General features: G+C 33.9%; 2 protein-coding genes, 1 long non-coding RNA gene and 2 other non-coding genes across 8 annotated transcripts; 4 read left to right on the top strand and 1 right to left on the bottom strand.

The window, feature by feature from the left end:
* The first annotated feature begins 612 nt into the window (after positions 1-612).
* On the top strand, positions 613-1,935 carry LOC107899418 (late embryogenesis abundant protein D-34-like). Its single transcript, XM_016825125.2, has 3 exons — positions 613-1,008; positions 1,234-1,542; positions 1,640-1,935. Exons 1-3 carry the CDS (start codon positions 697-699, stop codon positions 1,802-1,804), a joined length of 786 nt encoding a protein of 261 aa, XP_016680614.2. The 5' UTR covers positions 613-696; the 3' UTR covers positions 1,805-1,935.
* Positions 1,936-5,676: 3,741 nt separating this feature from the next.
* LOC121213104 (U1 spliceosomal RNA) lies at positions 5,677-5,840 on the top strand. The gene has a single exon (XR_005908472.1). It is a non-coding gene; the product is annotated as a U1 spliceosomal RNA (small nuclear RNA).
* Positions 5,841-6,860: 1,020 nt separating this feature from the next.
* Positions 6,861-7,022, top strand: LOC121212764 (U1 spliceosomal RNA). Its single transcript, XR_005908138.1, has one exon. It is a non-coding gene; the product is annotated as a U1 spliceosomal RNA (small nuclear RNA).
* Positions 7,023-7,439: 417 nt separating this feature from the next.
* LOC107893759 (cysteine synthase) lies at positions 7,440-14,838 on the bottom strand. Of its 4 annotated transcripts, none has more exons than XM_041086206.1 (11): positions 14,743-14,838; positions 14,278-14,330; positions 14,052-14,161; positions 13,842-13,899; positions 13,157-13,420; positions 12,933-13,070; positions 12,796-12,847; positions 12,382-12,461; positions 11,843-11,902; positions 11,610-11,690; positions 7,440-7,748 (listed from the first exon to the last, which is right to left on the bottom strand). In XM_041086206.1, the coding sequence occupies exons 2-11, from the start codon at positions 14,314-14,316 to the stop codon at positions 7,656-7,658; spliced, it is 975 nt and encodes a 324-aa protein (XP_040942140.1). In that variant the 5' UTR covers positions 14,317-14,330; positions 14,743-14,838; the 3' UTR covers positions 7,440-7,655. The 4 variants fall into 4 exon arrangements, with proteins under 4 accessions (XP_040942140.1, XP_040942139.1, XP_040942141.1 ...); XM_041086205.1 differs by having other exon boundaries at positions 14,593-14,778; XM_041086207.1 differs by lacking the exon at positions 14,743-14,838 and adding an exon at positions 14,492-14,636.
* Positions 7,681-11,604, top strand: LOC121212762 (uncharacterized). Its single transcript, XR_005908129.1, has 2 exons — positions 7,681-7,821; positions 11,463-11,604. It is a non-coding gene; the product is annotated as an uncharacterized lncRNA (long non-coding RNA).
* Positions 14,839-15,091: the final 253 nt, after the last annotated feature.

The following is a 15,091-nucleotide window of genomic DNA, read 5'->3' as shown; positions in this document are numbered from 1 at the left end:
TTTTGACAAAAATACATAATTTAATCCCATTTTAAAGTTTCCAACCTATGCATCAAGTACCTATTTCAATTGGTTCAAAATATACCCCAAAACCTGCTAAAAAAGTTCAACATACATATTCAACTTCTAATCATGACATTCGCTACTTATACCTTAATTAAACTTAACATTTCATGCCATTTCAACCTAATTATCAAGTTAAACAATCACCAAATTTTTTCTATGTCATGCTATAATGAAACTTATCATTTCGATTCATATACAATTATTTATGCATGTAAGGACTTGGAAGTTAATAGTTTCAAAAAGTGTAGTTTTGAAATTCCGAATTTATAAACCGGACTAGTAAAAATTTAAGGTAAAAATTTATATTATTCCTGAAGAAAACGAAAAGTATACATGTGTCCATTAAGCGTAGACCAGGTCATCATTCTTATGCCACGTGTAAAAATTGAATATCAGGATTGCTCCGCTTGCCCTCCCTGCCCAAAACCGTTTTCATCTATTTCCTCGCCACGTTTCCCTGCATCCGACTAACGTGTCCAAACCTTGCATGTTCCATGCACGTCTAATCTAAATTTTAACTAATTTCTTTCTATTTCCTTCATCAATTAAATTTCTCAAAAACTCTAGCAAGTAACTGGAACCCAAAACAAGATTTTAAAAAAAAAAGAAAGAATAAAGTTGAATAAAAAGATGAGCCAACAACAACCTAGGAAGCCTGAAGAAGAAGAAGCGATCAAATACGGAGATGTGTTCGATGTACAGGGGAAACTTGCCGAGAAGCCAGTGGCGCCTAAAGATGCCGCCATGATGCAGATGGCGGGGAACGCCTTGCTTGGCGAAACCAAGAAGGGTTGCGCAGCCGCCGCCATGGTATCTGCGGCGATGAAGAATGAGAAAGCCGGATTTGTCGGTCACGAAGATGTCAATGTCGACAGCGGTGTTACTGTTGAAGAGACTCAACTCGCTGGCAAACGTATAATCACAGAGTCTATTGAAAATGAGGTAAAGCATTAGCAATTTGCCATCTCCTAAACATATATATATGAGGCGTTTATATATTAGATTTGTATAATCTTTTATACGATTTATAATTTATTTTTTTTGTTTATATTTTATTTATGTAGGTTTCTTTTTGAAAATTAAAATTAGCTGACTGTCTTATCAACGACCAATATAAAAAAGTTTCAATGGTTAAAATATATATTGTTGTTGTTGTGAGCACTGCAGGTTATCGGACAATATAGCCAGGCAGCTCCGTTGACATCGGGACCTTACTCGTCTTGTGAACAGAGTGAGGAAGACGGTGGGGGTGGTCCAATCACCATTGGAGAAGCACTGGAAGCAACGGCTCTCACAGCAGGGAATAAGCCCGTGGAATGGAGTGATGCTGCTGCAATACAGGCTGCGGAAGTGAGAGCCACCGGTCGTACCTCCATAATGCCAGGTGGGGTTGCCGCTGCTGCTCAGTCGGCTGCCACTCTCAATGCTAGGGCGAGTAGAGAAGAGGAGAAGACCAAGTTGTGTGATGTCCTATCGGTAACTTACTTACTACTAGTAGTACCAAATAAAATTTAAAATATTGGGATTTAGTGGAAATTTGATTGAAGAAGGTGAAATATATTTGGAATGGCAGAATGCAACAGAAAGGTTGGGATCAGATAAGGCAGCAACAAGAAGAGATGCAGAAGGGGTGGCGGTTGCAGAGCTGAGGAATGATCCAACCCTCACCACACATCCTGCCGGTGTTTCAGCTTCTGTGGCAGCAGCTGCGAGGCTCAACGACCAAATTTCCAAATGATCCACATCATCCATATCTATCTACCACACATATTTCATGTATTGTAATAATATTCACTTCTTCTCCCAATATACGAATAAGGGGAAACCACAAAGAGCAATCACGATGACAATAGATTTCCTCTGCCTCTATTTGCGTGTCCCTTCTAAATAAAATTTTAGTTAAAAAAATAGTCTCACAAAAATATTTAAAAAGTTAATTTATTTTAGGGAATAAATTATAGTAGGATAAGAAAGAATTGTATCAAATCGTAATTCTATGATAACTTTATCTTTTTCAATAGGAGATTAATAGATCAAAATTTTCATTTTGATACAATTCTTTCTCTATTAAGATATAATAAAATTTATAGTTTGTAGATATCAATAAAATAGTGTTATGTCATTAAATTTTAAAGATAACACAGTATTGTTATACATTCATTTATATTTAATATTTTTTAATTTAATTTGATTTTATTAAACTATTTAAAATAATTAATTTTTTAAATTTTAAATAAACATCTTTTAATTTTTTTATAAATTTTAAATTATTTTGTTTAAGTTAATATTTATTATTTTTATGCAATTAATTTTTTAAAAAATAATATTTTTTTGTGTAATTTTCTCATGTTATTATCTTAAACTTTAAGATTTTAAGATTGAGGGGTTTGAACTTGAGATTTAAAATTTAAAGTTCAAGTTTGAAATTTGAGGTTCATGTTCAATATTTGGGGTTATGAATATATGGTTCAAGTTAAGGGCTCAGGGTTACAAGTTCGAGATTTAAGTTTAAGATTTGGGTTTTAGATTTTGATTTGAGATTTTAGCTTCAATATTTAGAGTTTGGAGTTTAGGATAAAAGATAATCAAAATTATAGGTTAAAGATATGAAAAAATTGTTGAAATGTCATTAAATAATTAAAAATAGATGTATAATATGGCGAGAATGATCTATAAAATAATTTCTCTATAAATGAGTGCATAATAATAATTTTATATGACAAAATTTTATTGGTGCTTAAAAATATTAATTTTTAGATAACTTATTTCTTTCTATTTAATGTTTAATAATGAATAAATGAATTATATTATTCAGTTATAATATTATATGTTCTAAAAAATTTATTTAATTTTTCTGAATAATTTTATTAAATTTAGTCAATCAGTGGTTTATATCAACTAAACAACAATTAAAAAAACACACCATAAAGCCAGGAAAACACCAATGAATATTACGGCGTGTAATTCTACTTTCCGGAATAAGACGGCAGGAAGATTGCGGTAGTGTTTGGATTTTCATCTCGTAATGTTGGATCTGATTTCGATTGTCAAAGATCATGAAGTGTAATATTTATTATTATTATTTTAATTAATTTAGTTTTTTAAGAATAATTAATGGTTGATTTTTGACACCTTGGAGTATTAACCCTCATTCTCTAAGCAGGATTATCTTTTAACAAATTTGATCTGTTGACAAATATATATTTTTTCAACTCTCTTAACTCACCTCTTAACTCAGTTTTATTTCACTTCCAAGCACTTTTTTTTCCAAAAATTTGGGGATTTAAACACCCGGATGATAGGTATGAAATTTTCAACTTTTAATCATGTCAGACGATAAGAGAGTAGAAAATCTTGAAAACCAAATCAGAATGTCGATTGCCAATTTAACTTTCTTAGACAACAGAGAATATTCACTATACTTGCATCAACATAGCAACTTATTTGAACCCCAAATCAATTTGTCAATTGTTGATTTGGAGTTCTAAAGTGTCCAATCAAATTCTAACACAATGTTTATAACTCTAAATTATTGTGTCGATTTGGGATTTTCATACATATTTCATATTATTTTAGTAAAAGAAAACATATTATTTCGGTAATTAATTTACTTTTCCATATTATTTTGAAAACAACCTAATTATAGCACTTAAATATCTTAAACTTCTCGTTTAAGTTTTTAGGCATTGACTATATCCGCAAAGACAATTTTTTATTTTGTCAAATACCATTAGCAAGAAATTGATACTTTTTAATACCTCGTATGCTTAATTACAACCCTTGAGGATTTTAAATTTGTATTTTTTAATTTGTTTTTCACTTTCGTCCATAAATTTTCTTTCCTCATTTTAGTACTTAAACTATCATTTTTTTTATTTGGTTCAATTCAATTTTTGTAACAATGATTAAAAAATTCAGTTGATATATGATGCCAAACAGAATGTGCCATGTGGCACATAAGCTAATCAGAAGATGCCACGTGGCATTAGATGTATTAAAATTAAAAATTTAAATTTAAATTCAAAAATAGGAAAAAGAATATTAAGAAATAAATATTTTAAAAATACTTTTGACTTTGACAAATCATTAATTAGCCTTGATTGATCGTTGACAGATCCTTGTCAAGTGTTTTTTTTCATTTTTAATATTTAAAAAAATCATAAATTTTTTAAAAAATATAACTTATCTTTTCTATTTTTTAAAAATTATTTAAAATGTTCTAAAATATATATTATTATTTTTTATAGTTTTTTTAAAAGTTAAACTTTTTCAAAATTTCAATTTCTAGATTTTGTATTTCTTTAGTTAAATTTTTTCTATTTTTGAATTTTTGATTAATTGTTTTAAATTTTTAGAATTTATAAATTTTGAAAAAAATACAAATTTATTACTAATTTTCTAGAATATATATTTTTGAAAATTTTAAGTTTATAAAATGTATCTATTTTTTAATTTTTATATATTATTATGAATTTTTAAAATTTATATTTATATATTTTGTAAAACTTTATTTTTAAATAAACTTATTTTTTTAATTTTTTTGAATTATTATATATGTTACTTTTTACTTTTTAATCAATATAATATGGATAATATTAAAAAATAAAAGAAAATTGAAATGGCACATTCTAAAAGCACCACATGTTGGTCTTTATTTATTTTTTAATGCTGCAAGTCAATTCGAATAATGGAGAATAGTTTAAGTAATAAAATCAGAAAAAAAATTAAATACCAAAATAGGAGAATAAGTATAGTTTTAGGGTCAAAATGGACATTAAACCTTTTAATTTCTTTGGCATCGACTCTATCCGCAAAGACTAGTTTTTATTAAAAAAAATTATAGGTTGGAATATTTTATTTGTTGAAAATCTATTTTTTTTGTTTAAATAATAATACAAATTTACTAACAATCATCATAAACTTATTCTATATCCGAAACGGGTCATAATAATATTATTTTAAGAGAATACTTCAAAGTTCAACACAAAACTTATAATTCTAACTCCATATCGAGTCCAAATTACTTTATTTTTTTTATTCTTCAAACTCGTATTATTTATGTTTAAGATAAAGTATTAAGTATGAATACATGTTTAACAAATAAAACAATTCAAGAGAGAATTTAAAACATATAAATACGAATTTGAATATAAGTTTAAACTTTTTATTAGGCGAAAACCTATTTGCTACATTCTTGCTTAAACCGTTCATCAGGACGGCATGAAGAAAGAGTTCATTGAACTACAGCTTTCACTATTCAATACACAAATAATAGAACTCTTTACCTCTAAAATAAGTAAATTTTGAAGCTGAAAGTGAAACATATAAAAAAAACCCCGCTTTTGGCAAAATCATAACCCAATAATCTAAAGAAATTACTCATTTTCACAACAAAGATTATTACAACTTTATGTAATTAGATTACCAATCAAATTGGTCACTGGTTAGTGCATTTTGCAGGCCCCAACTTCCCAAAGAAAGCCAGTTATTGGCAGTTATTGGATTTAAAAATTAAGAAGCCATATTTCCTATTATCCCACATCGCTGAGGTAAGCAAGATGCAGGTGGAGGTTAGTGGTTTAAAAAAGAGGAAAAGGGGCAAGTGCATCCATACATACCTGGACGGGGTCTATGGGCGATCAAGTAGGCCCATGGCCTAGGTTGGTGGCCTCCATTGCACATTGAGGTGGTGCATCAGCCTAACATCTCCTTCTTATGGAGAGTGTACGTCATAATTTGTGGCAGTTGGGGGCTCGTGTTCGCGCGGCCCCCTCCAACGACTAAACAAATCATCAAAACTTGTTACTGCTTTCATTATTTCTTCTTTGGAAAATGTTCTAAGCCCATGCGTAAAATCAGTATCACTAATCGAATTTGTTAATGTGCTTCGAAAAATATTCTAGCCCATGGGTAGAATCAAAATCACGAATCTCGGTTGTTGATTTTACTACATAGAATGAAATAGGTACCGGGGGAAACAAAACCATTCTACGCTGAACTTTTCAGGGAGCATCGAAACCCATGGCTGAATGCTCTGATTGTTAAGACAAATGTTAATGAAATCTAACCAGTTGTCTCTGAGGATGGTTAGTTTTGCAGGGATTCTAGTTTGAAGTGGATTAATGGGTATAAGTTTAGTAAAACTATTGATGGCAGGTAAGCCAAGGTCTTCAAAACGCTGTGTATTCAATTACATGTCCCCATTCTTTAGGCATACAATTTGTCACACAAAGCAGCTTATATCTTCTTGTTGGCCTCAGTTTTATACAGTTTCAACATCTCTTTCTTTGCAATATATTACTATATGTTCTTTTTTGTAAGTTTCACCTACCATTGCACTAGTTGATATGAGATAGATTGGTTTAACCTTTTGAAGATCCTGCTAAGTTGCATGCAGTTCTGTAAGATGCTGAACACCACTCTCATGGAAAAACTTGCTGTAAACTCATGGTATCTCATTAAATTTAATGAAATATTTCAAGGATATTGGAGATATATGGTACGAGATCAATTTCTCCAGTAGAATTGTATGGGAACTTCAACTTGTACAGATATGGATAGTTTGATATTCTCTTTTTGTCTGTTTTATTGGCTGATTTAGAACCAGTTTGATGTCGGTGAAAACGGAAGTTCATATAGCATAATTGCTCGGGAGTCTGGGTCTTTTTTCATTTATAGGTTTGCCGAGTCACCTGCGCTTACTTATGTCGAAGCACTTATCCCACATCAAAGGAACATAAGAAAGGAACACAAGCTAGGGTTTATAAATAAGAAGCACCTGGCAACGTTACAACATACTTACCTGGACGGGGTCAATGGGTGATCAGTTAGGCCCATGGCCTAGGTAAGCGACTTCCATTGCACTTGGGAAGGGCGCTTGCCTAAGGTCTCCTCAAAGTAGGAGAGCCTACGTCATAATTTGTGGCAGCGGGGGCCTGCGTTCGCGCGGCCCTCTACCAATATCAGTTGAAATTTTCTGTTATTAAACTGTTTCCATTGTTTAAAACATATCAGTTGAAGAATTCTCGTTATTAAACGGTCTTCTGATGAAATAAAACGGATTTTGAATCTTTTAATCAACAAATGGAGAACCTAAGGAGGTATAGCTGACGCTTCCTTTGGAAAGATTGATAAACTACTTGAAATTTTGGGGAAAGATCCCCTCTTTATTCAAAGCTTTAATGGATTCTTCCATGAGATTTTAGGGTTGTTAAGGCTTTTTACCTTTGATTTCAATGTGGTAGGACTGAGTTTATGAACAAGAAGATATTTCACGCCGAGGCGATATCCCATATTGGAGAAACATCAAATTTTATGAAACTCGAATTTTATTTAATCTCAAAGATTAAACATTAAAAATGGACAACGGATCGTATTGAAACTTTGACTTATTTTCTTTTTGATTTCACAAAAGGGGGGCTTCAATAACATTGTTCGAATAACGTTTGCCCTTTTTCCATCCAATACAAAGCCTAGACTAGTAATTTTGAGAATCAATGATATCAGAAAGATTGACATGCTGCCTGACAGTTATCTTTTCCATAGAACACACTACCATTCACATGCTTGAACCTAAGATTTAGATCATTTCAAGGCTCGAAAACCATATTTTCCGCTTCCCGTTTCACAGACTCGAACAGCACCGAAGAGAGGTAACGCTCTCCAAAGCTAGGGAAGACCACCTGTTTGGGATCAATATCACAAGATTAAGAACTAGTTTTGGGGTCCAAGAAAACAAGAAAGTACCATGTCAATGTTGAATATTGGCAATATCCCACATTAGGAAAAGATAGAAAGGGAGGGGGTTTGGTTTGTTATATATAGAACCCCTCCCCCTTTGGTTGTATCATCCCAAAATCTTCTCCTTTGTAATATTTCTAGAGGAAATATTAATTTGGTAGTGTCCGAGGACGTAAGCTAAATTGGCCGAACCTCGTTAAAACTCTGGTATTTTATTTCTTATTTGTTTGCTTTTATTTAATAGCTTTATGTTGGTTATATTTATTTAGTTATTATTGCTATAAATATCTAAGTGAGTTCTGTCTAGTTGTTGGGTTTTAAGCGGGACCATTGTGACCCCTCCAATTTAACTGGGAATTTTCTTAGTATAATTGTTGGCATAATAATTATCTAAATATTTCTGATAATATTGTTATTAATATTATCGTCGCTTCCGCAACAATTGGTATCAGAGCCAAGGTTTTGTAGTATGCTCTGTGTTTGCAGCTTAGTCTGATCTTACACATCAGAAACATTTCCTAAAGCTTGTGGGTATTCTGCATTTGGTGGCTATTAAGTAGAAGCTATGGCAAAAATGACAGAAGAAAAACCATCCATATCAACAACTTCCACTTCGTACATTTTGCCGAGGATTGGAACTGCAAATACGAGATTTGTAGTGGAAATTTTTGATGGAACAGGTCATTTCGGCATGTGGCAAAGTGAGCTTCTAGATGCCCTTTTTCAACAGGGTCTAGATATTGCCATTGAGGAAGAAAAACCAGAAGGGGTTGATGATAAAGAATGGAAGACCATCAACCGATTGGCATGTGGTACAATTCGATCATGTCTTTCCAGAGAGCAGAAGTATACATTCAGTAAAGAGACTTCTGCAAGTAAATTGTGGAAAGCATTGGAGGAGAAATTCTTGAAGAAGAACAGTCAAAATAAGTTGCATATGAAGAAAAGACTGTTTCGTTTCAATTATGTTCCTGGTACCACGATGAACGAGCACATTACCAATTTTAATCAGCTGGTGGCTGATTTGTTGAATTTGGATGTGACTTTTGAAGACGAAGACTTGGCGTTAATGTTGTTGGGATCGCTTCCTGAGGAGTTTGAGTACCTTGAAACTACTCTACTTCATGGAAAATCGGAAGTAACTTTCAATGAAGTAACTGCTGCATTGTATAGCTATGAACTACGCCGAAAGGATAAGTTGAAAGGTTCAAGTGAAGCAGCAGTGGAAGCATTGGTAACAAGAGATCGTCAGAAAAGTCAGTCTAAGGGGAAGAGAAGAAAGTCCAAAGGTCGAGTTGTTGCCAAAGATGAATGTTCCTTTTGCAAAGAAAAAGGACATTGGAAGAAAGATTGTCCAAAATTGAAGAAAAAAGGGAAGACTCCGCAAGATGCAAATGTTGCAGAATGCAATAGTGAAGCAGAGTCAGACTTTTCTCTTAGTATGACATCTTCAACATTATATGCAGATGAGTGGATCATGGATTCTGGTTGTTCCTATCATATGTGTCCCATTCGGGAATGGTTTTTTGAATTTCAAAAACTAGATGAAGGGGTTGTTTACATGGGTAATGATAACACATGTAAAATAGCCGGGATAGGTTCAATTAAACTGAGGAGTCATGATGGATCTACTAGAATTTTGCGGGATGTACGATATGTCCCAAAGTTGAAGAAGAATCTCATCTCTTTGGGGTCGTTAGAATCTAAAGGCCTAGTTGTGACAATACGAGATGGAGTTCTTAAAGCAACTTCAGGAGCATTGGTGATGTTGAAAGGCATAAGAAAGAACAATCTGTATTACTACCAAGGTAGTACAGTGGTCGGGACAACAGCAGCAGCAATTACGAGTACCAAGAAGGACGCTGAGGCAACACAGCTGTGGCATATGCGTTTGGGCCATGCTGGTGAAAAATCCTTGCAAACTCTAGCCAAGCAAGGATTATTGAAAGGTACAAAGACTTGCAAACTTGAATTTTGCGAGCATTGTGTTCTGGGAAAACAACGAAGGGTGAAATTTGGCACTGGGATTCACAATACTAAAGGTATTCTGGATTATGTGCATTCTGATGTATGGGGACCGTCCAAGACTCCATCACTTGGAGGAAGACGTTATTTTGTCACCTTTATTGATGATTTTTCCAGACGAGTTTGGGTGTTTCCTATGAAGAACAAAGATGAGGTGCTTGAAGTTTTCCTTAAGTGGAAAACTAAAGTTGAAAATCAGACAGGAAGGAAGATTAAGGTTCTCCGATCAGACAACGGTGAAGAATATAAAAGCGATCCTTTCCTGAAGATATGCCAAGATTGTGGCATAGTAAGGCACTTCACCGTAGGTGGAACACCGCAACAGAATGGGGTGGCAGAGCGTATGAATCGAACGCTTGTGGAGAAAGTTCGATGTATGTTATCTAATGCTGGATTAGATAGAAAGTTTTGGACTGAGGCTGTGACGTACGCTCAACATCTCATCAATCATTTGCCATCATCTGCTATAAATGGCAAGACTCCTTTGGAGAAATGGTATGGAAAACCTGCTACTGATTATGACACCTTGCGCATTTTTGGTTCTATTGCATATTATCATGTGAAAGAATCAAAGTTAGATCCAAGAGCAAAGAAGGCTCTATTCATGGGCTTCAATGCTGGTGTTAAGGGATATCGTTTGTGGTGTCTAGAGGCAAAGAAGACGATAATCAGTAGGGATGTTACCTTTCATGAATCTGCCATGTTGAATAAGGTAAATCCAGAAGGAGTGAGTAGTACTTCGCAGCAGGTGGAGTGTACTCCGCAGCAGGTGGAGTTTGAGCAGAGTGTGGTAATTCCAGCAAAAGGTACCACTAGTGATTCTTCATTGGCAGATGCAGAGTCAGATGAGGAAGAGGTTTCTACCCAAGAACCTCAACAGCAATCAGAGCCAATTGCAGTCAGAAGGCAGAGACGAGAAATTCAGAAACCAGCTCGTTTCACTGACATGGTAGCTTATGCACTTCCAGTTGTTGATAATATTCCATCCACTTACACTGAAGCCATTCAGAGTTTAGAGAATAATAGATGGTTAGGTGCAATGGAAGAGGAAATGCAATCTCTAGAGAAAAACAAGATGTGGAAGCTGGCACAACTACCAAAAGGGAAGAAGGCGATTGGTTGCAAAATTGAAGACACTATTGAAGTTTGTGTTATGAGAAGATGTTCGAAGATGTGGAATATCGCCAAGGTGGAGATTTGTTGAATATTGGCAATATCCCACATTAGGAAAAGATAGAAAGGGAGGGGGTTTGGTTTGTTATATATAGAACCCCTCCCCCTTTGGTTGTATCATCCCAAAATCTTCTCCTTTGTAATATTTCTAGAGGAAATATTAATTTGGTAGTGTCCGAGGACGTAAGCTAAATTGGCCGAACCTCGTTAAAACTCTGGTATTTTATTTCTTATTTGTTTGCTTTTATTTAATAGCTTTATGTTGGTTATATTTATTTAGTTATTATTGCTATAAATATCTAAGTGAGTTCTGTCTAGTTGTTGGGTTTTAAGCGGGACCATTGTGACCCCTCCAATTTAACTGGGAATTTTCTTAGTATAATTGTTGGCATAATAATTATCTAAATATTTCTGATAATATTGTTATTAATATTATCGTCGCTTCCGCAACAGTCAAGTCATTAGATTTTGTGTTATATGTCAGGATTGTGCAGCCGGAGTAGGCGACATAGAAATGTCACCATAGCCTTTTCTATAACAGTATTTATCTCTCGTGCATTTCCTCAATGATTGAGTAAAAGACAAAAAAAAAAAAAAAAACTTACAACGATGAGCTTCCCAGTATTTTCTGGCCTCTTAGCTATCTTAACTGCAGCAGCAGCGGCAGCGCCAGATGATATACCAACCTGTCATATGTGTTCCAAACAATTATTAATAATGAAAAAGGAGTCCACCAACAGAAACTTGTGCAGTTGAATCTAGTTTAACAGTGAACAAGTACCAGAAAAACTATTTATTTCCTTATCAAATCATATCACTTAAAAGTGAAGAAACTTACTAATAATCCTTCTTTCAAAGCAAGTTGCTTTGCAGTTTCGACAGCTTCTTCACTTGATATCTGCAGTCATGCAGGTAACAATCATTACAACAAATAACCTAACAATAAGCGCATGGAGGAAAAACTACAAATGAACAATAGGCACATGCTCATATATGTCAAATACAACCATATTTCCTTCCCTATAATCATCTAAATATATATATAAATCCAAGTAGGAGAAATATATGTTACTTCAAATCTTCATTTTTGTTTAAGTAACAGTGTCATGTGAATATACAAAGGATTTTCTGTATACATGGGAAAACTTAAAAACAAAAGTAAACATACTCTTATGGGATAATACATACTTGTATTTGAAACTCACACCCAAAGCATAAGGTCAAATAAAGAACCTGGTAATGAATAAGTATTGATCCTAGACGGTAAGAAAACAGGTAGTGAATTGTGGTATAGGAAAAATGCAAATCTTTTTAGGCTTCTGCAGAAATAGCATTTAAATCCCACATTTGGAATAAACAAGCACAACCAAGACTTACTTGAATAACTTCATCAAGTAAATTGACATCTAAAACACCAGGAATGAATCCGGCACCGAGTCCTTGTATCTTATGCGGACCTTGAACATCAAACATGCAGCAGTTCATCAATAGGTAAACATCGTCACAAAATGTCATGTTAACATGAAGAACAAAAGAAAACAAGTTTTGGCTTCAGATGGCCAGATCTAAGAGAACTAAAGACAATGTTAGCATGCCGGTTATTATGGGTGAATACATGGATTCTTGAAAAAAGAAAATGCACGTCCGCAAACCAACACTCACACCGATACATAGTTCCTATATACTCAGTTAGATGTTATAGATGTAGACAATAACACAAGCACGAAAAATAGATAGATATGCATTACGAAGAAAAATGTGTAAAAGAAGCATTGTTATGTTACAACTTACCGGGTTTCCCACCAGAAAGCACTGCACTTTCAACCGGTTCCACACCAATGAGCTGGATAAAAAGATATGTTAAAGGCAAAATAAGCAAATGTGAAAGCACACCCATCACCATCTAATTAGGCATTAAAGAATCTAACCTTAATGTTGGGATTCTGCTCTTTGAGATACTTCCCTGCTCCTGTTACTGTACCTCCAGTCCCAATACCTGAGACAAGTATATCTACCCTCCCGCCTGTGCCTTTCCATATCTCTGGTCCGGTTGTCTTGTAATGGATCTAAATCAGGAAAGAAGAATAAGATCATGGCACCCTCCAAGATTCCGAGAATCAAAATATGCATGGATAATGTTTCAAAATGATACCTTTGGGTTGGCAGGGTTTTCAAATTGCTGAAGAATGAAAGAATTTGGCGTCTTTGCATGAATTTCCTCAGCTTTCTGAACAGCCCCTTTCATGCCGCGAGCCGGATCTGTGAGAACAAGTTCAGCTCCAAAAGCTCGGAGGACCATTCTCCTTTCTAAACTCATTGAAGAAGGCATCGTAATTACAAGTTTGTAACCCTTAGCAGCTGCCATGAATGCCAATCCTATCCCGGTATTACCACTGGTTGGCTCGATTAGGACACTCTTCAACATATAGGAAGAAAGGAAATTATGTTAAGTTAAAGCTTTTCTTGTTAAATTGCTCAAAACTACAACATAATGATAACATAAGAACTGGATATAAATTTAGACAGAACAAAAATAGAAGCCAGCTCTTCGCTTTTTCTTGAAGTGCCCGTGTCCAACATAGCATAAAAGGCCCAAGGACGTCAAAAAAAATGCCCTTTCAAGTTGACAACAAGGCATAATTTAACTGTAGGGCATAGCAACAATAGTATAGAAAGATCACTGTGATAATCTATTTCGATAAGACAACCTTAAAAACACTTTCCAGAAATAAGGCCTAACATTGTGAAGGCATATTAGAGTACAGGACTCAATGCATAACATTAACTCGAAAATTCCACTCCATAAATGTGTAGGAGAGAAATATCCAAATACCAACCTCACCCGGTTTAATGATACCCTTCTCCTCCGCATCCGCAATCATACTATAGCCAATCCTGCAAGTAAAGAAGAGTTTGCATCTCATCAAATATTATAGATTCTAGGTCTACGCATAACTGAACACAGCATGATAGCATCCATAATGATCCAATCTGTTCAGCATATTATCCGATTGAACTTTGAACGGGGAGGTGGATGAGTTTAATACCTATCCTTGACACTCGAGCAGGGTTCCATTGCCTCCAACTTCGCAGCAATCGGAGCAACACATCCCTCAACAACCTTGTTCAGATATACCAGTGGCGTTTTGCCGATCAACTGTTTATGTCAAATCCAACAAATTTTAGCAATAGTTTTTTTCTTTAAAAAATTAAACAAAAATAAATTACTGTAATTAGATTGATGATGAATGATGATGATGAACATTGGCTTACTTGAGTGACATCCTTGGCAATTAAATCCTTGTCTTCCATTTCTTCTCAAGTTACTGCACAAACATTGCAGAGCTAAATTGTTAAGCAAAAGTACAAGCTAAAGTAATAGAGAACAGATACAATTCCAATAATTTAACAGCAATAAATGATAAAAGAAATGATAGATAAGCTTAAAAATAAATAAGAAGTATAATTTTGCAGATGTTAAAAGTACCCAAACTCTAAACTTGCAAGTTTTTATAAAGAAAGATGGTATATTTTAAGCAGAATTAGAAGAGTCAGAAATGGTAGATAAGCTTAGAAGAAGAGAAGAACCTTGTCTAGACTACAAGAAAGTTCTCTTGTAAATCAAAGAGGATTATTTGGTGGGATTTTATGGCAGTGCCTTGTCAATATTTTCCTCTGAGAAAATAAAAATGTTGCTGAAATAAAAATAATTCCATAAGTAATATTTTTCTTGCTTACCTGTATCTGTCTGAAAGTGAAAGTTCCGTCTCAAACGCGTTTGGAGATAAGGAAGAAAAGCCAAAAACAAGGAGAACTTAATTATTTAAGGTAAACTCACTAAATTATTATTTTCATTTTATTTTGGTCTTTATATATATTTCAATGAGTTGTGATTGTTTGTAGCATTGAGCATTTGATCGAATCGAGTAAAAAATTTTTAAGTTAATTAAATTTATAAGTCTTATTTTATCTTTCTAACTCAATTTAAAATTTTTACGAATCGAATTTAGTGAAATTAAAAAAAAATTAAATATGTCAAATAAAAATATTGTTATAATATAACTAATTTAATGTTAGAACACATAAA

This window comes from Gossypium hirsutum, chromosome A13 (assembly GCF_007990345.1).
Source record: "Gossypium hirsutum isolate 1008001.06 chromosome A13, Gossypium_hirsutum_v2.1, whole genome shotgun sequence".
In the NCBI taxonomy this organism is placed as follows: Eukaryota; Viridiplantae; Streptophyta; class Magnoliopsida; order Malvales; family Malvaceae; genus Gossypium; species Gossypium hirsutum.
The sequence above is the reverse complement of the archived record's forward strand: the minus strand, read 5'-3'. Positions and strand labels throughout refer to the sequence as shown.